At 40.0% G+C, this 24,107-nt stretch overlaps 1 protein-coding gene across 1 annotated transcript in view; it reads left to right on the top strand.

The window, feature by feature from the left end:
* The first annotated feature begins 689 nt into the window (after positions 1-689).
* Positions 690-24,107, top strand: part of VPS36 (vacuolar protein sorting 36 homolog) — a 31,956-nt gene continuing 8,538 nt past the window's right edge. Inside the window, exons 1-9 of the mRNA XM_045796895.2 lie at positions 690-851; positions 8,376-8,444; positions 10,172-10,242; positions 13,525-13,639; positions 14,691-14,780; positions 15,499-15,585; positions 22,432-22,464; positions 22,556-22,633; positions 23,479-23,613. Of these exons, the coding sequence (XP_045652851.1) occupies positions 756-851; positions 8,376-8,444; positions 10,172-10,242; positions 13,525-13,639; positions 14,691-14,780; positions 15,499-15,585; positions 22,432-22,464; positions 22,556-22,633; positions 23,479-23,613 (774 nt within the window). The 5' untranslated portion in view covers positions 690-755. The remainder of the gene's footprint in view (positions 852-8,375; positions 8,445-10,171; positions 10,243-13,524; positions 13,640-14,690; positions 14,781-15,498; positions 15,586-22,431; positions 22,465-22,555; positions 22,634-23,478; positions 23,614-24,107) is intronic.

Here is a 24,107-nt window from a genome sequence, read left to right on the forward strand (position 1 = left end):
CACTAATTTTGTTTTGGGAAGACACTCTAAGAAAATAATCCTAAAGCACCAAAAATACATCAGTTGTAGAAATACATATACAGGTGCTCTATTTATAATGTAAAGATGTAAATAAAATGAAAGGGGCAGCGACAGAAGCCCAGCAGGTGCTATCGGCAACCATGGACCGGTTTGTGGGGACCAACACAGAGGTAAATTATGAAAGATCTATATATTAAAATATTGTCTAGAGTAAATACATGAGGTTCTTGTTGACACTGAAAATGTTTAAATGAAAATGATCTTAATGGGGAAGAAAGAGGGGCACAAAATAGTACTTCTCATACTGTTGGCAGCTGTGTAAAAAAACAGTTCAGGCCATACATCTTTATTTGAAAAGAAAAGTTACAGTAGAATTATCTACAAGCTTTCATGAACGTGGCAACACGCTGGACACTGACAAGGAAACGGCACAAATATGCAAGAATAATGCACAGTGAGGAGGGCCAGCGTGCGGCCTGGCCTTCCTCAAAGTCCCGGGTAAGCTCCGGGTCTGCGCCGGATCTGGACAAAGGATGGGACGGACGTTCCCGCCGGGCTACAGGCGGACCGACCGCCAGGGGGCGCTCCACGCACGACCCCACGGTCCCGGGCGCCCTCCCCGCCCGGCCTCCGCCCCGCCTGCCGCCAGGGGGCGCCGCAGGCTGTCCAGCACTCGGCTGGTCGCCCCCGAGCGCCGGCGCGGGCGAGCGGCGGAGGCCGGCCTGTTGGCGGCCATGGACCGCTTCGTGTGGACCAGCGGCCTCCTGGAGATCAACGAGACCCTGGTGATCCAGCAGCGCGGGGTGCGCATCTACGACGGCGAGGAGAAGGTAGGGGCGGCCTCCGGGACGGCGCGCGGTCTGGCCGGCCTGCGGGGCTTCCCCGTCCCGGCGTCGGGTCCCCACCCCGCGGCGCTCGGGCGGCCGAGCTCAGGGAGCGGCGGGGACGGCCGACGTGTGTCCGGGTGCCTGCGCCTTCGGCCCCGGATCGGGCGTGGTGACAGCGCCCGCGCTGGGCCAGTGCCGCGTTTGCCCGGCGTCCTGACTCGGGGTGCCTCGGTGAGAGGGGTGCGGCCGGAGTGCGTGGGGTCTGCGCCGCCGAGCGGGCGGGAGTGCCCTGCAGGGGTTTCTGAGAAGCGTGTCCGGGTCTCCCCGGGACGCCTTTCTCAAGGCTCTCCCCCCTCCCCGCCTTTTTTTTTCCCCCTGGAATGACTTTAGAAAGGAGTCTAGAGCGTTTGTTTTGTTAAGTGACGTGGTAGGCCGTGCCTTGTCATCCAGGCATAAACCTTAGGAGATGCGATTGCATCTGGAGAGAAGTGTTCCCATTGTGAGCGTTCGGTGCAGACTTCCGTCCCACTGTTCCCGCCGGGGAAGCCGGTTCCACCTCGGCTGGGGCTGCACCCCGCGGGAAGATCCGTACTCCGGAGACGGGTGCTGCGGGGAAAGGACAGGCTGCTTAATTCAGGAAGCGGGCGACCTGGGAAGACGGTGGACTAACGTCCCAAGGACCATCCTCCCCGTCCAGGGCAAGCCGGAAGGGCTTAAAGGGAAAGGCGGGGGGAAAGGGCGGGGTGCTCCGTGCAGGAGAAGCAGGTTCCCTGGCGGTTAGTCCGAGGTGAACAGTCTCGCTGGCATCAGCCGCAGCTGTTTTCCAATGCAGTCAGGTTTTATTTTCTGAGAAAGTCTGGTCCACTCCTCAAGGCCAGTAGTCTGCAAGTCTCAAGGGAAGTAGGTAGTTCTGCACACCAAGGGACTTAGGTCAGCCCAGCAAGGAGGGCATAAGGTTGAGGCAAGTTAGCCCTTAAGACCGGTTGGAGAGCTGTTGCAAAATTAGTAACCTCCTCTGGATGAAATGTATAAGCTGGAATCAGAAACATGTTAAAAACCCGTTCATTCACCAGCATTTATATTTTCCAGAAGTTTTCACTTGCTGCCACTTCTTTTTTGTGGTTTTGTTAATGAAACAAACTTTGTGGAAGTTAATGAAACTTCCTTATGTACTTTGCGTTTGTTCCTTGACCCCTAGCTTTTCCTGGTCGGTACCTGCAGAAGCTTGAGACTTCCTTCCTCCTCGGTCATGGAGGGCAGGGGTTACCCAGCTATCCAGGGGCACAGTTGACATGACATGGGACCCAGGTGTTCTGCCTCCCTGAGGGTATTTTCCATGTACTGTGCTGCCTCCATTATCAAGTCAAGGTCTTTGTCTTCAAATAATTTGCTTGGATTTACTCGATATCCTGCCTCAGCACTTTCATTAACTTGATCTCAAATTGGGTTTGCATCTTTTGGTTGGAGTGACAAGCTGAATGTTTTTTTGCACCAAGATTACAACCTTTGGAACTGTTTTAAATGGGAAGCATAATCAAATTCCCCTCTCTCAGCCGGTTTGGTTATGCCTCCCTCTCAGAACTGAATGCAATCGTAGATTGGTGTTCAGAGACTCCACTAAAGACAGTCCCTGCTGTGAAGTCCACCTTTGCAGGGCACCATACTCTGTTCTGTGTAATTCCAATATGCAAATTAGGAACATCTTGGCTGGCACATAATACAACTGTGACAATAAAAAGTCAAAACTAGCAGTACCTGTATATGAAAAACCATTGCTAAACCAGTGTATTCTAGTGTTTCCTTTTAAGTTTTTTTCTTCTTTTCGTGGACAAGTAGATATAGTTATCAGAGGTTTAATAAAGAAGTATTGGGAAAAATTTAGTTAAGACCCTAGGATCCACTGAGGAATTCTTAGCTGTTCCAAAAGCTGAGGGTAGTGAGGGAGGGATGCAGGTGTCCTGAAATTGAAGCAGAGCTCTAAGACAAGCCTGCTCACCACTGTGGTCCCTGAGCTGCATCTGATGAGTCACGGGCTGGCTGTCCCCAGGGTGGCTGAGGGCTAGACTGATTCCTGGGGGAAAGTCTCATGTCCTGGCTTCCTGCACCTGCTGGAAGGCTTCCAGACCTCATATAGTCTGAAGACTCTAGGAAGCTTCATATCAGCCTCCAGATCTGGTCCAGTTCTCTTTCAATATCTTCCACCGGATCCCTTGGGCTAGGGCACACTCCAGGCCGGTCTACTCAGCCTTCACAGCTTTGCATCCCAACACATTGCTGAGGCAAGCGTGCGCGTGGCTGTGGACTCGATCAGGCGGTCGCTCCTGGAGGGCAGAAACTGTGCCTTACTCCTCTTTGTATCTTTGGCTCATTGTGGGTGTGAAACACCTTAAAAAAAAAAAAAAGAAAGACCTGAATAATTAGAGCACCTACTATGTGCCAGGAGCTTTACGTAAATCTCATTTAATCCTCTCAGTGGGCATATTTGGTGAGTATTTTATGGACAAGAAAATAACTCTTAGAAAGTGACTTGCCCACGCAGAGTTAGTTAGCAGGAGAGACAGGAGGTAAATCTCCATTGATCAGACTCCCAAAGCCTGCCCTTTGTCCGCTGTGCCACAATGCTTCCCGAATATAGCAGTCACCAGGGCCAGACTCTTTATGTAACGTTTAATATAGTGGCTACTCCCAAAGATGAAGACCCAGAGGCTCATAGTTGATAGCTGAGGAAACTGCGACCTCTCTGAGGTCACACACTTCGTATTTGGTGGAGGCGCAGTAGACTGCTTTTCCCACCGCCCGAGCACCCGAGCGTCTCTTGTGAATAAGTGCGTGCCTGCCTGTTTCTACAGGCTGAGTTTTCATGGGCCCATTATGACTGGGATAGTATGTTGTTTTCTTAAGCAGCGAAGACAGGTCATTTGTTTAAATTCACAGAAGCTTCTATAGTCTCAGCTAATTTAAAAATATAATGAAAGCAGGTTAGCAGTGTCTAAAGTGGCAAGTTGGCAGCATATACTGGGAGACTTGGAAAACGTTTCTTTTCTTTCAGCTGGGTGTTTTGCTTTGAGGAATTGACCCCTGGGAAATAATCAGAGATGCATAAAAATACGATGAGCGAGGCTGCTCATCTCAGCATTCGTATATGTATTCTATATTATTCCGTATACAGAAAATTGGAAGAAGTCTGAATGTCCGCCATAGGGTTTTGTTAATTAAATATGACATGCCTTAATCAACACGAGGAATTGCTAAGGATAGGCCGCCAATTGAAAAAGGCAAGTTATAAAACGATAAATACAATGGCTTCATTTTATGTAAAGATTATTCACACATACACACACGTATACATATATACATATATATACATTTGTGCATGGTGTGTGTATACACACGCACACTCTCTGGTTGGTATGATTACGAGTGATTTCGTTTTCTTTTTTAGACTTAAATTTTTTTTTCCAGATTTTCAACAGTGTATTACTTTTATAACAGAAAAATGTTAACTAATAAAACAGGGTAAGAGCTTATCCAGCAAATGCCTAAGTTAGATCAACCTTTAAGTAGTTAAAATTATTCTAGCTCTGAGTGGCAGGAGCAAACCAGCCTGAACTTGTCTATCAGGTTTAGCTCGTAATCCCTTGGAATCCCTGAAGGGAAGTATTACACAATTTCTTCGCTTAGAGCAGCAGCATTTTACGTTTGCACATTGTTAATTAACATAGCAATGGAATATACTCTGTCTTCAGCTTTAAATTCACATCCTTATGCTTGAATTCCAGTAAGAGAAAATGCATTTTCTTAATCAGAACTGTTATGCTGTAATGCAGCATTGTGTACTCTCAAGTTGATAAAATAGTTGTTTTTGGAAGAGGGAAATCTTACTCATTGACAAAAAAGAGGTTTTTAAAATCTCTTAAACTCAATTATTTGGTTTTGCATAAACATTTGAAGCCAGGCTGAATTAAGTGCCAGGAGTATGTGTGTTTTAGTTCTGATTCAGTAGAAAACATGGAACTCATCAAGTCTTTTCTCGGAGGGTTTGAAGTACTTTTGTGGAATGATCTCTCACAGAGTGTATTTAAACTAGACGGCTCAGTAGGCCTCTTACCGTTAAAGCTTGTTAACCGTATTGATAATGACTAACATATTACTAATATAGTCATACCTTACTCTTAGAAAATAATTTTTAAAAATTCATATTAAAAAGGGGATTGGTTGTTTATTATACAGGGAGTTTTTTGACAGAAAAAGTGTTTGTTTATTATACAGGGAGTTTTTTGACAGAAAAAGTGTTTCTGTGTATGTTTAACAAAAAATAATTTATACACATTTCAGACTACACGAAGTTATATATGTCTGTAACACATTTTTTATTTTTTTTTCATTAGACAAATAATAAAGTTGTTAAATATGGGTAAGCCAAAAGAAGAAACCTGAAATAATCAGTAATCCTACTACCCATAAACAATTACTTTTGGCACATTCTCTGTTTGTGGCTGTGTGTGTTTGTGTGTGTGTGCGTAATCACGCTATGTATACTACTTTGAAACCTACTTTTTCTTTGTTAATATAAATATCTTGTAATATATTAAATGTCGATTTGCATGAATAATTAAATTCATGATTATTTTTACTGAATGCTATGTAACAATGTTCTAATTGGTTATTCACTTGACAGACATTTTTAACCACATAATTTTTTTTTTTAAAGATTTTATTTATTTATTTGACAGAGAGAGAGAGACAGCCAGCGAGAGAGGGAACACAAGCAGGGGGAGTGGGAGAGGAAGAAGCAGGCTCATAGCGGAAGAGCCTGATGTGGGGCTCGATCCCATAACGCGGGGATCACGCCCTGAGCTGAAGGCAGACGCCCAACCACTGTGCCACCCAGGCGCCCCTTAACCACATTATTTTAAACTCAAAAGGATTATTTGTAATAAACTGGACCCTAATGAAAATGCTTTCCTTTGAGTTTTTTTTTAATTAAACAATTTTTTTAATTCGAATATAGTTGACCCACAATGTTACGTTAGTTTGGGGTGTACAACATACATAGCAATTTGACAAGTTTGTACATTATGGTGTTTTCATCACAAGTGTAGCCACCATCTGTCCCAATGCAGTATCAGTGATTATATTCCTTTTATTCCTATGACATTCATTCCATAACCGGAAGCCTCTATCTCTCACTCGTCTTCCCCCATTTTGCCCACACCGCCTCCTTCCCCATCTGAGTTTGTCTTTTAAGATGGCCTTAAAATGGGACCAGTCTTATAACTTTTGAAATAACTAATTACTCCTCAAAAGGATACAAGCAAGTCCTACCTTATAACAAATTCTACTTCCTAGTAATTAGAGTTAATAGAAGCTTCCAGTATATTTCTTGATTTTAAAAGAAATGAAGGGATTTGATATATTATCTCTTGGGTTCCAACTCTCAAATTTGCTTATTTGTATAATTTTCAATGCATAATAACAAAGGATGAGGATTAAGAGTTTGGTCCTAAAGATATAGCTGGTATTTTTTTTGTGTGTGTGATTGTATTATAGTTTTTAAAAACATTTTTTACATTTATATTTTGAGTAGGTGACGCAATCCCATGACAAAAATCCCAAAATCACAAAAAGTATAAAGTTAAAAGTCTCCCTTTCACCTTTGTCTCTTTGTCACCCAGTTCCCCCTCAGAGGCCACCGGTGTATCATTCTAGAGAGCTGTGCATTGGTGTCATGCATAGGTATTTGTATAAAGTAAATTGTGTTTCCTTTTTTAAAATGTAAATTTGTAATATACTATGCATACAAAGTTCCAAATCTTGCTTTTTTTTTTTTTTTTTCACTTAATCTGTGTGGAGAATTTACCATATTTCATCAGTTCTAAATGCCCATCTCCCCCTCCCTGCACACATTTTAACAACTGGAATCAGGATGCATTTGATAATGGCACCTTAGATTTTATTGAATGCCATATGTAGATAAAGAGTCTCCTCATTCTTTTTAACAACTGAGTAGCAGTTCATTCATTGGATGTACATTTCTCGTTGGACATTTAACTTGTTTACTATATTTTGCTTTTCGCAAAGAGCATGAATACCTTAGTAGTATATCATTATGCACATGTGCGAATTCATCTGTAGGATAAATTCCTAAAAGTGAAATCACCAGATCAAAGGATACGTGTGTTTGTATTTTTGATAGATATTAATACATCGCCCTCCGTGGAGATGGTCCCTCCAGCAATGTGTGCGAATGTTTATTTCCCCAACACTTCACTGGCAGTGTTATCAAGCTTTTCAGGGCCTCTGCCAATCTCCTGGATGAAGGGGTGTCCTGATGTTCTCTTAATTTGCTTGTTTCTTGTTATCTGTGAGGTTGGCTGTCTGTTGATGTGTTTAAGAGTCATTTGTAGTTCCTTTTATGTGAACTTTCTGTTAATAGTCTTTGCCCATTTCTCTAATGGATTACAGGCTATTTTTAAAAATTGATTTGTAAGAGTACTTTACATATTAAGGAAATTAACCCTTTGTCTCTGATGTGAGTTACAGTTATTTTTCCCAGTCTGCCATCTTTGTCCTCGGTGGTTTTTGCCATGAGGAATTTGTGTGCATGTGTGTGGAGTTCAATATATAAATCTTTGCCTCTAATGCTAAAGGGCTTAGTGTTTTCCTTGAAAGACCTTCTCTGTTCTTAGATTATTTAGAAAACTCTCTTGTGATTTTTTTCTATACTTTTATAATATTTTGACTCTAATATTTGATCTAGACTTTATTTTGGTGCAGTATATTAGCTATAAATCCAACATTGTTACTATTATTATTATTATTATTATTATTATTATTATTATTATTCTCTACTGGGCAACTGAGTTGTCCTAGTGCCATTGATTGACTCTCTAGCCACACTTATTTTTGTATGTGTTTGTGTTTATTTTCTTATTATTTAAAAATTATTTTAAAAAATTATATGAGTTATACACAAATTCAATCTCATGGTAAAAAATGCAATCAATAATGAAGTGGATGTCTTTTCCTACTGCTTATGTGTGTATGTGTATATATATATATACACATGTATATATCTCACAATGTAGTTTGGGGGATATGGAGATCATCTCTATCTATCTGATTACATTATATGTGATATGATATAAATTGCTTTCTCTCCTCCCCACTAACTCTGTCATAGAATTCTGTGATAGTCCATGCAGCTCTGCCTCATTCTTTTTAACCTCTGCATGGATTCCACAGTATGAATGTATCATGCTTGATTTAACTACTACCCTGTTGTTACACACCTAGGTTGTTGGCAATTTTTTCCTAATTTATTAAGGCTGTGTGTGGAGAGAGAGAGCGCGCGTGCGTGCAAGCTTATAAAATGTGCAGCATTGCTTTTCTTTAATTTGTGGTAAGCCTAATTCTCAAATGTTTATTTATATGATTAACTTACTATTGTATAATTCATAAGGAAGAAAATCTGGACCACATTAAGTGATACATCATTAATGTTTTGTGACAATCTTGTCTTTCTAGATAAAATTTGATGCTGGGACCCTCCTTCTTAGTACACACCGACTAATTTGGAGAGATCAGAAAAATCATGTAAGATAAAGGGTTTTTAAAAACCCTGTTCTAGGTTTTAAATCACTGAAGTCCTTTCATTCTTTCTTTCTTTTTTTTTTTTTAAAGATTTTATTTATTTATTTGACAGAGAGACACAGCCAGCGAGAGAGGGAACACAAGCAGGGGGAGTGGGAGAGGAAGAAGCAGGCTCCCAGTGGAGCAGGGAGCCTGATGGGGGGCTCGATCCTAGGAGCCTGATGGGGGGCTCGATCCTAGGACCCTGGGATCACGCGCTGGGCCAAAGGCAGACGCTTAACGACTGAGCCACCCAGGCGCCCAGCTTTCTTTCTCTTTTTTTCTCTCTTTCTCTCTTCTTTCTTTCTTTCTTTCTTTCTTTCTTTCTTTCTTTCTTTCTTTCTTTCTTTCTTTCTTCTTTCTTTTTTCTGTTAAAACTAAGAAATGGAATAAATTTCCATTTTCAGAATGTTAAAATAGTGTGTCTCATGTGATCTCTCTGAATGGAGTGCAGATAGAGGAGTTAGGGGTTGTCCCTCATTCAGCTCCAGAAAAGTCTATAGTTGCTGAATAGAGAGAGAGAATCATGGTCACTCCTGCTTTTAAACATCAATCAGAACCTGCCCCATACCTGAATGTTCTGTGTGTAATGGGAATATTTCTCCCAATCGTTGTCAGGGGTCCTCAGAACAACCTATTTCTGAGACTCTGGAAGGATAGGTCTGCTGGGAAGTACATGCTTTTACCTAGATATTGAGAGGACTGGCCTCTAAGTCGCTCCGCAAGAGGAGAAACCTCCCTGGTTTTTTTCGTTTCCAGGAAGAGAGAACAAGTTATATGTATAAAGCTATTTTAATTCCAAAGAGCTTTAACTTGAAACGTATATGTGTATAAATTTTGGTGTTGCCAGTAAAATAAGCAATCTATGTTATTTTCATAATTGCTGCCCCCTCCACCATGAAATTATAATTTTATAGGCAAACTGTATACTGTACTGAGGCTCTTTGAAAGGCCACTACCTATTGCAAAATCTGACTCTTTTTGGCCCCCAAGAATCAGTCTTTGCTCCGTTAGTGGTGCTATTGCCCCTGTTGGTAACACATACCTTACAACTGTTGATGGTGTCTAATTCTTTTAAAAGAAGTATATATTTAGGAAAAAGTCTTTTTTGGAAGGATAGGTGTCCTTAAAACATATGCTTATAAATTAAATCTTAGTATCATTTTTTGATTATCATATAAAGAGGCTAATTTAGAAACCCTTAGAGCTAGTAAATGCCAGTCATTTACAATAGCTTAAAATTAAATATGCTAATAAAGGGAACTGATGTTAGTATTTTCTGTTAAAAATAGTGAGTGTAGAAAATTAAAAAGAAAAAAAAAATCACCTGTATAGCACACTCCTTAAAGTTGTTTTGATTTACCTGTTCTGTTTTTTTCCATATAAGGATATCTTACATATAAAAAGGTTTCGTATAAATACTACTTTAAAAAAGATGTATCTACTGTGAAAACAAAGGTAGTTACAGTGGCTTTTAAACCTCTTCTGTTCTTCCATGTGGCAAAATGCTACCACAGTACTATTTTCATTCCATTTTTCTTTCAGGTTATTTAAGGAATAAAATCATTTTACAGTTTTTTAAATTGTTTTTATTATTAAGTAAAGGTGCATGACATTGTATTAAATACTATAAAATAAGGATTTCTGACACAGAGTCTCATGAATCATGTTTTGTGTTGATTTCCTTCTAGGAGTGCTGCATGGCCATTCCTCTTTCCCAGATTGTGTTCATTGAGGAACAGGCAGCTGGAATTGGGAAAAGGTGAGGTGTCTCTAGTGCAGTCTTTTTTCACAAAAATGTTCCAGTCAAGCTGTTATTATCAACTTAGTAGATTTATTGTTGTGCCATGACTTCCTATGTGGGAAGGAATCTAATGATTGTGTTTTGGGGCTTTATAAAGAATAGTCGTTGGTCAGGAGCTCCCCTAGGATGTTTCCTACATTAAACTCATGGATCAATGGAAGTCATTCCTAAAGCACAAAGCAAGTACTAAGGTTTACTATAATATCCTTCAGTCAAAATAAATGTCGGCCAGCTGTCATTGCATGCGTTTCCATAAACATTCGCTTTGACATGTCTGTGTATCTCGTACTTAAAATCAGAAGTGACTCATCTGAGAAAAATGACTGATTTTACTCATATGTCTAGTTGATCATTAAGTTTCTCTACTTTGACATTTTCATATATCAGTGTTAAATAGAGTTTCATAATATTTATTGTCCAAATTAGGACATTTATAAAAGTAATAGGGGGTGCTGTTTATTTTACTTCATTATTTTTTTAAAGATTTATTTGTTTGAGAGAGAGACAGGGAGAGAGCATGAGTGAGCACGTTGGAGGGAGGGGCAGAGAGAGAGAATCTTTCAAGCAGTCTCCCCACTGAGCACGGAGCCCCACGAGGAGCTTGGATGTGGCGGTTGATCCCACGACCCATGAGATCATGACCTGAGCTGAAACCAGGAGTCCGATGCTTAACTGACTGAGCCACCCAGGCGCCCTGGGGGTGCTGTTTATAATTGGACCAAGGAAGCGTAAAATGGGACGGTTTTAGGCAAACTAGGACATGTGATCACCCTGGTTTAAAGCCACACGTTAAAATGTTTCTTTTTAATCAAGTATAGAAAATCCTGGCTTTTACTTTTAAGTGCATGTAATTGAGGGCAACTTATGAACAAGTATTGCTGATGAGAATTTTTTTTTTCCTTACGGGCCCATTGCGAGCTTTAGTACAGTTACTTCAGTAGAGGCGAGACATATTGAACTTCGCTGGGAATGCAGTGCGTGCCTTCATGATAATGTTGTAGCTAGCAGGCAAGATTGTTTATTCGACATAAAAGAAACTGACGTTTTAAAAAGAGTAATAAAAGCGCAGACTTTAGAGTGGGCTATTTCTCTAATTTCTGTTTTTCTCCTTGTCCCTTTTTCCATGTTAACTAAGTTATTCGTTTTTTGTTTTTTTAATGAAGGTACAATTACATATAACATTGTATGAGTTTCAGGTAACAACAAAATGATTCGATATTGGCGTATATTGCTTTTCTTAAGTTCTACAAAGTAAAACTTGAAGGTGTTCCAGATCATTTGAATTTTCCTCTGCTGTGTTCCTAGGAAATTTACACTGCGTAACAAAAATTGTTTAAAATATTTACCTTCCCATTAGTGTCTTATTTTTAAACCTCTCCAGTGAGGAAGAATTTAATAATACGTCAGGTTAACGTTTCTCAAATATTCTTTTTAGTTCTCAGCTCCCTCGCCCCAAGCAATTACCATATTTCATTGCTTCAAAATTGTACATATAGTTTCACATTTTAACATGTCTCATCCCAAGATGCTTCTTTGATTGGGTGGTTTTTATTTTTATTTTATTTTATTTATTTATTTTTAAAGATTTTATTTTTTTTATTTATTTGATAGAGACAGAGACAGCCAGCGAGAGAGGGAACACAAGCTGGGGGAGTGGGAGAGAAAGAAGCAGGCTCATAGCGGAAGAGCCTGATGTGGGGCTCGATCCTGTAACGCCGGGATCACGCCCTGAGCCGAAGGCAGACGCTTAACCGCTGTGCCACCCAGGCGCCCCTGATTGGGTGGGTTTTTTTTTTTTTTAAGATTTTTTATTTATTTATTTGACAGAGATAGAGACAGCCAGCGAGAGAGGGAACACAAGCAGGGGGAGTGGGAGAGGAAGAAGCAGGCTCATAGCGGAGGAGCCTGACGTAGGGCTCGATCCCATAACGCTGGGATCACGCCCTGAGCCGAAGGCAGATGCTTAACCGCTGTGCCACCCAGGCGCCCCTGATTGGGTGGTTTTTAAACTTGAAATATGGTAATTGAATGGCTTGTGAAATGAATATATTTAAAAATTGGCCTGGATCTTTTTTGCTTACTTTGAGATTTGTAAACTTCGTTTTGTCTTGCAATCTTTAGTTCTTCATTGAGTTTCGTTTGACAAAATCTGATAGTGAGGCTCAGGTTTTTCAGTTTTAAAGATTGTGTAATGCTTTGCTCAGTCACCTTAACCTAATTGTCCTATTCTGTTACTCTACCTGACAGTTCCCTTCCGACAGTCCTGTTACTGTGAGTGCATGGTTTATTTGCTCACCTCACTTAAAGAAGTTCACCACAAAGAAATAGGTGAAGGGTTCGTACAAGTCTAGCCCCAGTTTACTAATCAAAGCATTTATGACACTGAGGAGGCCCCACACATGGTGTTTTAATTTAACAGTGATATTTAGGCAATCATATGGACCTAAACAAAGTAGGATAATAAATGGGCAAATCTATAATGTGGTCATGAAGAAAAAACTAAGCTGCATATCCAAAGTATTTTGACCGGGTTTTTTGGTTTTGCTAATTTATGGAAGGAGATTGTTTATTGAGCAGGTTGGGGGAAAAAGGCTTGTAAAACTGAACAAATATAATAGTATTTTTAATAGCACAGAAGATAATGGTAGTCATAAAGATTATGGTAGTTTGTGTTTCTAGCACAGCAGCATTTTGAGAATTGTTTTTGCTGTTGGATTATCTTCTAGATCATTCTGTTGATTGAGTGGCATTTTCCAAAAATGATACTGTAGAATGTTAGTTTTGGATGGAGTTTTAATAAAATGTCAGCCGGCCGGTTTTACACAGATAAGTTTTCACATTTTGTTTTCAAATGAGTAGGGTAGTATGCTTTGGCAGAAATTATAGGCCCCATGGTAACCTCTGGGGATAACTCTGTATGTGGAAAACCCTAATCATAAACCAAAATAATGAACTATCCCAAATTTTGCAAACTTATTTTGAACTTATTTTTTTGCAACCACATTTTTCATTGATCTATAGAGCTAGTAACTTGAACTTCTTGGTTCAGCGCTGATAAGCTGTCAGTAGAGGTATTTTTGAAAGGTTCATTAATACTCAATAACAGTTTAAAAGGATTCCTTTCAGGATGCCCTTTGTTTCTACATGAATTTTAAAAGTGAACTTAAATATATGAAAAATTATGAAAATAGAATTAGTGGTTCTTAAAAGGTAATTAAATTCATTACATTTATTCTTTAGTGCCAAAATAGTGGTTCATCTTCACCCAGCTCCAGCCAGCAAAGAGCCCGGCCCGTTCCAGAGCAGTAAGAACTCCTACATCAAGCTCTCGTTCAAAGAACACGGCCAGATTGAGGTGGGCTTTTCCGTGCCTAAAACTGGCCTAGAAAGGTGTGCTTGCATGTGTTTGGTGGTGGTTTGTTAATATGATGTAAATTGATATTGTTCATCATACCAGGTTTCACCATATTTTCACAATAAAATTTTTCTATCTTAAGCCTTATCAGGAGAAGATATGAAGTTTAGGTTTTGGTGGGAACAGGAAGGCAGAGGGTGTGGTCCCAAGGCAAAAGCAGAAGCTGGAAATACGCTAAGTCATGCCATTAGGCTACTAGTAAAGTTGTCAGTGGTTTGGTGAAAGGCAGAGTGTACTGCAGTGACGTGTAAAAGCATCTCAGTATCTGAGAGCTCACTGGCCTTAAGTCAGGAAGTCTTTCTTCCTTGACTCCACACAAATCTAATCACGTAAGTACTCCATAGTACGATAGTTTACAGGTTCTGATTAGTAAGTCACTGCGTAAGTATTCTTCAGACAGTCACGAGTGTGTGTGGATCTCCACATTGATACCCTAAATTATTTATGTTTTCTCTGTGGCACGTCACCCAGCACTCCTCACACAGTAGGCACTAAGCAAATAGAAGCGACTAACTGAAGTCATTCTCACTGTAGTTAAACAATATAGTTGATTTTTTGTGACTGTAGGGATGTTTTGGCCCTCATTTCTGGCTTCCCATTTTAACTAGACAAATTATTCTCTGCTTCCTTCATGGATAATGGTTGTATATTTTTCTTGGCACTGTATCTGTTTCGCTATAGATTGAAAACAATCCACATATGCGGATTGTTTAAAGTAGGTCTATTTATTCATTGTCACTCATCTCTCTGTTGAGAATAGCTCACTTTATAGAGAAGGTCAGTTTCTTTCTTTTTTTTTTTTTCCCTTTGTGCTTTATGAAGCTGATCCAAGAAAAGAACTTCCTTTGGTTTCTTTTGATGTTTCTGAGAGTTCTCGGCTTGTTGCAAATGACTGAACAGACCTTTCAACTAAAGAAATGTTAAGTAATGATTCGTATGAGGATACTATAACCTGACTGACTCATTTAAAGTGTATATATGTGTACAACAGTTTTACAGGCGTTTATCCGAGGAAATGACACAGAGAAGATGGGAGAATATGCCAGTTTCTCAGTCATTACAAACAAATAGAGGACCCCAGGTATTGTCGAAACTGTTTCTTAATCCAATATTTTCGGTTCTGTACTTGCATCTTCATTTTAAGGGAAAAGATTTCTGTGATTATAGAACTTTCCAGAAACAAAATAAATGATATTCTGATTAAACATTTATTTTCACAGAACCTAATTTAGTGCTCTGCAGACAGTAGACACTTAGCAAAAATAAATGACTACTTACCAGAGTGATTGTTGGGTGGTAGAAGTTTGGTTCCTTTCACTGTTCTTCATAATCAGTGTGGCATCTGAGAGAACAGACAATGCCTCTGGGTGATGCTTTTCAGGCCAGTCTAAATTAACTGCCAACCGTGCACAGACCCTCCAATGTGTGAAGGTAGTTTATATAATAACTGTCAAATACTGAAATTTTAACTATAATTTCTTGCATGTTTGAGACCCTATTAAATATCTGACACATATATAATAGCTTGCCAAAGAACAAACATGAATTTAATTTGTATCTAAAATCCAGAGTAAAATATGCCACTTATTGTATGTTTAGTTTTTTAATAATGATTTGAGGATCATTACGTATGACAAGAAACTGACAAATGTTTTGAAAGGAAACTAGATGTAATCGTATGCTGGTTTTCTTTGGTTCTTTGTGCGTCCCTTCCCGCCATTGAAAACACATTGTGGTGGGTTGCAAAAGAGTGTGTCCTTCCTATTTTGTATGTTTTATTTTCTACTTTTGTTTTTCAGCCAGGAAGAATAAGGGCTGTAGGAATTGTAGGCATTGAAAGGAAATTGGAAGAAAAAAGGAAAGAAACAGACAAAAACATTTCTGAGGTAACTCATACATAAGTTCCGGTCAGCTGTCTTTTTTGGCCATTTGTGTTTATTCTTTTGGATGTGGCTGTACTAATTCCATTCTGTGTATTAGAATATATTTAGTTTGCCTGAAGGCACAGTCTCTTATTCCAGGTCTTCTTCAGGTTGGCATAATTTAGCCAAACCATGTTTTAAAAACCTTTTCCAACAAGAAATGAAAACAAAACTCAAATTTGTTTTTTGTGATGTTAGAAAACATTGTGGATTGCTGTGTGTAAATTTTAAAGCCTAGATGGAATTGATTGGAGAATACTCCTAATGAATTCCCGGTCCTCTGTATAATTATTTGGACGTTTGGTTAACTTAGTTGAGGGAAAAATGCTGTTCTGTGGCTGTTAACCTGGCCAGACACCACACAGTTTTATGCCGCTGATGCTCAGGGACCAGAGACAGACACAGTAAGAAAGGTGCAGCCTGGGGGCGCCTGGGTGGCTCAGTTGGTTAAGCGACTGCCTTTGGCTCAGGTCCTGACCCTGGAGTGCCAGGATCGAGTCCCGCATCGGGCTTCCTGCTCTGTGGGGAGTCTGCTTCTCCCTCTGACCCTCCCCACTCTCATGTTCTCTGTCTCTCATTCTCTCCCTCTCAAATAAATAAATAAAATCTTTAAAAAAAAAAAAAAAAAGAAAGAAGGGCTCAGACCAGCCTATCCCTTCCACCAGGAAAACAACCCCGACCATGTGCTTTGCAGGGTGTCTGCCACTTCCTCGTATCTGAGGAAGTGCAAGTGAAAGGGAGAGAAGTCTAGGTAAGAAAAGCAGTTATGCGTGTTAGATTTGGCCGGCAGCTACTACATCGGAACGTGTTATTGGTCTTCCTGTGTTTATATAAAAATGGTCTTGGATTTTTTATGAAATGACTGTATGAAGTAATTCTTTAGTTTTTAATATTAGTTTATAAGTAAAATTCCATGGACGAGAGCCATTCATAGAATTTCAAAGACGTATATCAATCAAATAAAGTCTAAGGTGCAAATAGTTATGGGATACCTGTATTAATCAAGATTCTCCAGAGAAACAATCAATAGGAGATAAATAAGTATCGATATACAGATGTAGATATCACTATATCCCTCTCTCTCTCTATATATATATACAATGCCATTTAATATGAGGAATTGACTCATGTGATTGTGGGGACCAAAAAGTCCCACAGTCTGCCACCTGCAAGCTGGGGACCCAGTAAAGCTGGTGATAGAAATTCTAATCTGAGTCCGAAGGCCTGAGAACCGGGAGCACTGATAGTTTAGGTGCAGTTCAAGGGGAGGGTAAGACTGCTGTCTTAGGTTAGCCAGTCAGGCAGGGAAAGCGTGAGTTCTCCCTTCCTCCAGCCTTTTGTTCCGGCCCTCCCCAGATTGGATGATGCCCACCCGCCGTGAGGAGGGCAGTTCTGCTTTTGTCTACCAATTCAACGGCTAACCTCACCTGGAAATACCCTCACAGACCCATCAATCATGTTTGATCGAGAACCTGGGCATCTCATGATCTAGTCAAGTCGACATATAAAATTAATCACCATGTTGGCTGGTCCGAGTGCAGTGGTGTTTACAATTAATTGATCACAGCCAGTTACAGATTTCTTGGGGCGCCTGGGTAGCGCAGTGGTTAAGCATCTGCCTTCGGCTCAGGGCGTGATCCCAGCGTTCTGGGTTCGAGCCCCACATCAGGCTCCTCCACTAAGAGCCTGCTTCTTCCTCTCCCACTCCCCCTCCTTGTGTTCCCCCTCTCTCGCTGGCTGTCTCTCTCTGTCAAATAAATAAATAAATAAATCTTTAAAAAAAAAAAAAAAGAGAAAAACACTGTAGTTATTTAGGGGCGCCTGGGTGGCACAGCGGTTGGGCGTTTGCCTTTGGCTCAGGGCGTGATCCCGGCGTTGTGGGATCGAGCCCCACATCGGGCTCCTCTGCTATGAGCCTGCTTCTTCCTCTCCCACTCCCCCTGCTTGTGTTCCCTCTCTCGCTGGCTGTCTCTATCTCTGTCGAATAAATAAAATCTTTAAAAAAAAATAAATAAATAAATAAAATAAAATAAAATTAATCACCATGTTACCAATTCTGGACCCACAAGATTGAGAATATAGATCATTGAGAAACCAAGGTCTTTTGATCTATTAAATGCCCATGGTCTAGGTTTTGCTGATCTCGTATTTATGGTAAAGTTATGTATGTTCCTCAGCTCTAAGTATTTCCTGCAAATTGGCAGCTGGGTCTAGAGGCCTGATCAGACTCGTGTTTGATCCCTTTGCGGAGACTAGCCGTGATGCTGTGTTCTTTGCTAAGAAGGCACGTCATGTCTTTGTTAATGGTGGCACCGGCCGTTCGTGTTCGTGGCATAGCTCTGCTGGTTCACTGGTGGTTACAATTGGTGATGTTCTAGGATTTATTTTTTATTAGTTGGAATACCTTTTGAAGACATGCTTCCCTTCATCTTTTCTCTGACTACTCAGTGATATAGTTCATACAGGGAAGGCAGAATAAGTGCCTTTTTCTTTATCATGAGGATAATAAATTGGTTCCTTATCATCCTCCAATGGCAATGCATTAGAGATTTTTTTACATATTATTATGAATTCACAAATCTTAACATATTTGATGGGTTTTGATCAATCAATTAGAATTATTATCCTGTTTAAAGCTCACATTGTCCCATCTTTGGCCAGTGGGAGCCTCTTCAGGTTGGCTCCTGAGTGCTTTTGATGTGACCCGGTAGACTTTGATAGCTTCCTTACTATTTGGTGTGACTAAAGTTCCAGGACCAGCTTGTACATTTCCTGCCCCAGATCTGGAATCAGCCATTACCTGAGAAGTCGCTGTTTTTCCAAGATGCCCAAAGGCTTTTTTTCTCCAAAAATATACGTCTTTTTTATAAAGCCCAGTAATTTTACTAGAATGTGTTGTGTTAGTCATTCTGGGTTGTTATTTTCAGATACACAATATATTCTTAATATTTGGTTCTAGAAATTGTTTCTTTTAATTTCAGGGATTTTTTTCTATTTTATAAGTTTTAATAATTGCTTTGATTTTTTTTTCTTCTGAGACTGTCAGCTGTACGTTACAGCTCTACTGCCTTGCTTTACCCTTTGCGACTTTCTTTTTTTTTTTATTTTATTTTATTTATTAATTTGTCAGAGAGAGAGAGCACAACAGGGGGAGCAGCAGGCAGAGGGAGAAGCAGGATCCCTGCTGAGCAAGGAGCCTGACACAGGACTCGATCCCAGAACCCTGGGATCATGACCTGAGCGGAAGGCAGACACTTAACCAATTGAGCCACCCAGGTACCCCCGCTTTGCGACTTTCAAACCTTTTTTATCTCTTTCATTTCTTTTTTATGAAGAAATTTTCCTCTTTCTAACCTGTTGTTTTTCTTAAGGTACTGTTGTGTTTATTCATTCTTGTGTTCTAATATAGTCTTTATTTCTGAAATGATTTTTTCAAAAATTCTTTCCTGAATCATGTCACTTCATTTCTGATTTATTTTGTCCATTCGTGGCTTGTGCCATTTTATTAACATCTTTTAGCTCATGTTGAAATAAAAGGTTAAATTTTGATCTGATCTGTGAGCATGTCTTTCCGGCTTGCTTTTATTGTCTGTAATGTTACTCTACTCCTTATTTTCTTTTTTTCTCATAATAACTTTGTGTGACATTTGACCTTGATACTTTGCTATTGCTATTTTTCATGTGAAATCGGTTTTCCTGAACTTTGAGAGGAAGGCCTAGTGTAGGGTAGCTTGTCTTACTCCACAGAGCTCACTCTCCAGCTGTGTTCCTGCAGCGTTAAAAAGGTGGTGGCTTGCTTTCTGATTTCCTGGCCCTATTCCCTTGCCCTGTTTTTATCTGGACCTTTTTTTCCCCTTCCTCTCTTCTTCTTATCTTGCTCAGTTTTTGAGTCCTCTTAGCGGTTTCTCCCTGGTGTGGAATCCCCTTCTGGAAGGGAAGTCTGGAGGGCCAGCCCTTCCTGAGGACCCCTCATACCCACCCACTATTGACATAGGCAAAACCCTCCCAGTTTTAGTTACTGTCCTCACATTGGCTAGACTCTCTTTCCAGCGACTACCTGTGGGCTCCTTTGGGGTTCTGTTGTTGTCGAATCCATCACTTGCCCTGTTGCTTCCCACTTCTTTCTCCTGCCTAGATGCTGATAGCATGTAGATATTGTGACTCTTGGTGGTTCGTCCCTACCTGCTTGTATCTTGAGGTTTCTTACGGCTCTCTTGTCATTTAGTTTTATAGTAGCTGCCGCCTATGGATTTTTGGTTTTGAGATCTAGTTGCCCTGTTTTTATATTGGGATTTGGAGAGATTCGAAAACTTTGCCGCCATAGCCACCGTCTTCCCAGAATCTTTAAATTCGTAAAGTTCGGGCATTTTGGCATTACAGGGGTTCTTACCATCCAGAGAAGTAATCCTCTCAGAGCTAGTGACTGGATTCGGAAGCAGGGTCCTGAGAACTCAGGTCTCCTGATTTGCAGACAAGTGTGGTCCTCCTGCATCATGGCCACTGTCTTTGCCATGTAATGGCAGTCATGGCCTGAAAGTTTAGCAGGCACTGGCAGATGACTAGTAGGGATAAGAGGATCCAGGTAGAGGGAACAGAATATATAAAGGTAGAGAATCAAGAAAACTGAAACGGGATGCCTGGGTGGCCCAGTCAGTTAAGCGTCCAATTCTTGATTTCTGTTCATGTCATGATCTCAGGGTTGTGGGATTGAGCCCTGCATCAGGCTCTGGGCTGAGTGTGGAGTCCGTTTAGGATTCTTTTTCTCCCTCCCCCTATGCCCCTCCCCGTGCGTACACACACACACACACACACACACACTCTCTCTCTCTCTCTCTCTCTCTGTTAAAAAAAAAAAAACTGAAACAAAATTCAAGAATGTATTAATTACTGAAGCTAATAACCAAAATATTGACTGAAAGCAAGAAATAATGCTATAAATCAACTTACAAGGATATTTTTAGAGCAGATGCCATTTTTTTGAGTGAAAATTTGTAGATATGGTAGAGGGATAGATGGTTCTATAAAGTGGCAGATAAAATAATAGAACGGGCAAATGCATCTATTTTGCATTTGTACATATGTTGCTTTAGTTTTATTAGAGGTAGTTTATCTAATTTTTAGATAATTGGCTAATTCTAAATTTTAGAATAATAATAGAGAGAGAAGTGAGGAAGCTTTCGTGTTTTATGATTACTTAAAATATAGGTAATTCTTTTAAGACACAAATATTTGTATTTATTTTTTACAGATTGTAAGCAATACGGCTAATTTCTGTATTCTGTATTCTGTGTGGACCCACTATTACTTTTAAGCATATTTTTTATATAAAGTGATTTACCATAAAATTTTAAAAAGTGCTGTCTTGCTAGTTTTCTTTACACAGCTAAGAGAAATCTATTAATATTTTGTATACTCAAAGTAAGAATCTAAGTGTGTAAAGTGTTTGTGTGTTTTATTTTTGCAAACCAGGTTGGTGTGTGATTTGCCTTCCATTTAAATGTTAGAATTGACTTAGTCTCAGAGCTGGTGCCCAGAGTTTCCCACAAAAGGTTTCCTGCATCTGCTGGCTGTTGCTGATAAGAATCCAGTGTTTCAGCCTTTTGTTTATCTGAGGAAATTCCTGTTAGGTGTGTGCACATTCCCCTTTGTTTTCAGCATTAGCCTTAGTAAGTCTGGCCATAAGAATCTTACACAACACTCTATTCTTTTAGCAAAATCCTTTTGCAGATGGGGGATACTTTTCTGCATGTAATTAAGATGGGCACGAACTAATCAGAATCTGTTGACCACTATTCTATATGGACCAAAAGATTTTTCACTTAATGATAAGTTGCCTAATAGGTTTAAAAAATAACATCCGTGCACATCATTTGGAAGCCGTTCTTCACTGGAAGTATAGTGTTGGCAATATGAAATAAATTTGTTATAAATATGTCTGGTTAAGTTTGACGACCACTTTGAAGTGGGTATTCATTGTAGTAAATCAAACTATTGATGAGTTTTATTTAAGTATTTTCGGTGGTATTTGAATGGTTTTCTTTTGTGATATCTGCTATATCCAAAGCTACAAGTATAATCTTTTTTTTTTTTAAGATTTTATTTATTTATTAGACAGAGATAGAAACGGTCAGCGAGAGAGGGAACACAAGCAGGGGGAATGGGAGAGGAAGAAGCAGGCTCCTAGCGGAGGAGCCTGATGTGGGGCTCGATCCCAGAACGCCGGGATCACGCCCTGAGCCGAAGGCAGACGCTTAACCGCTGTGCCACCCAGGCGCCCCTACAAGTATAATCTGTTCAATATTTAAAGGCTGAGGTTTTCAGTTTCAGTTAAATCACACCTGCTACTGAAAGCCAAAATTATTGTGCCCAAGGAAGTACTCCGGCAGCTGCACAGTGCCATTTCAACCAGGAGAGCTTTACAAAAGCCTTTGATTCTTGACCTCCTGTCAGGAAATGGTTTTGGGAAAAGCCAGTGACAAATTTTCTTACTCGTTTGAAAGAACAGTAAAAAATATTTTCTGAACAATTTATTACTTATGTCACCTTTTGTTTGTTTAATCACTAATAACTGTTTTCTCTTTGAAAATGTGAAAAGTTGTTTTCGCAGTTTGTTTTGGAAAATGTATGGTTTCTTAGCTAAACCAAATTCATAGAATAAGATAGGTTTATTACGTAAATATTTATATAAATTGATATTTGTAAGGAATTTTCAAACACTTTTGTCTAAAGGAAGAAAGTAGAGTGCTTCACTGCTGTAAAACATTTTAATGCTTTAGATAGATTCCAACAAAAACTCATTTCTCATTTCAGGCCTTTGAAGACCTCAGCAAGCTGATGGTCAAGGTATGTGTAATTTACACCTATTGAATTCTTACCAGTTAGCAGACACTTTGGGGACATGATTTTTTTCAGTCTTTTGCTGTTCTCTTGACAGGCTAAGGAAATGGTGGAGTTATCAAAATCAATTGCTAATAAGATTAAAGAGAAGCAAGGTGACATCACAGAAGATGAGGTAAATAGGTTCCCTTTTTAAGGCATTAGAAACCGGAGTAGACAAATAATGCAGTGATGTTTGGTGGGTTAGCAGTTTCTTTCTTTCTTTTTTTTTTTTTTAAAGATTTTATTTATTTATTCGACAGAGAGAGACAGCCAGCGAGAGAGGGAACATAAGCAGGGGGAGTGGGAGAGGAAGAAGCAGGCTCATAGCGGAAGAGCCTGATGTGGGGCTCGATCCCATAACGCCGGGATCATGCCCTGAGCCAAAGGCAGACGCCTAACCGCTGTGCCACCCAGGCGCCCCAAGCAGTTTCTTTCTTAATGTAGTGATTTCTCTTATGGCTTGTGGATATATGAAAGTATTCAAAAAAAAAAAGTCATCCAATAGGATTAAAAGATACTTTAATACCTTCTCTTGGGGTGCGGAAAAGAGAGAGATTGAAATGTGTAAGGAGTGGTGGTTTTATACGTATCCATACGTTTGATATTTGTTTCATTAAATTTGTCTACAATTTGATCACAGCCATTTTCCTTTCTAAGGTTTTGGCTCTGTCATTTGGTTGTGGCATTAAGTACAGCACAGTTGTTACCTAAACCTCTTCTCACACCAAACGTGTGAGGTCAGTGGAGTAGGAAATATCGAGACAGGAGAGGGAAGAAGAAGAATTAATTAGCTTTATGCAGGGAACTACTAGAAATCCACTTTCTTAGAGTTTATGCTATAGAAACAAGGTAGAAGAAATGGTGGATATAGAAATAATTGAGTGGAAGTGAACTTATGATAGAAAGATTTCAGATGTCGGGGTGGAGAGACTAATGCTGCTTATTTGGTTTTTTGTGCATTTTCTTCTGTGATTATAGACCATCAGGTTTAAATCCTATTTGCTGAGCATGGGAATAGCTAACCCGGTTACCAGGGAGACCTATGGTTCTGGCACCCAGTACCATATGCAGCTGGCCAAACAGCTGGTTGGGATACTGCAGGCGCCGCTCGAGGTAAAAACAAAACCGAAGTGGTCTCTTTCCATTGTGTTAAAGAATTGCCATGTCATCAGAAATCTTTTTTTTTTCTTTTAATAATAATTTTTTATTATGTTATGTTAGTCATCATACAATACATCCCTAGTTTTTGATGTGGTGTTCCATGATTCATTACTTGCGTATAACACCCAGTGCTCCATGCAATACGTGCCCTCCTTACTACCCATCACCAGCCTATCCCGATCCCCCATCCCCCTCCCTCTGAAGCCCTCAGTTTGTTTCCCAGAGTCCATAGTCTCTCGCGGTTCATTTCCCCTTCTGTTTACCCCCCCTTCATTCTTCCCTTCCTTCTCCTACCTATCTTCCTACTTCTTATGTTCCGTAAATGAGTGAAACCATATGATAATTGTCTTTCTCTGCTTGACTTATTTCACTTAGCATTATCTCCTCCAATCCGGATTGTCCATGTTGCTGCAAATGTTGGGTAATCGTTCTTTCTGATGGCTGAG

Source organism: Ursus americanus, chromosome 10 (assembly GCF_024610735.1).
Source record: "Ursus americanus isolate L20-20 chromosome 10, mUrsAme1.1.p, whole genome shotgun sequence".
NCBI lineage: Eukaryota > Metazoa > Chordata > Mammalia > Carnivora > Ursidae > Ursus > Ursus americanus.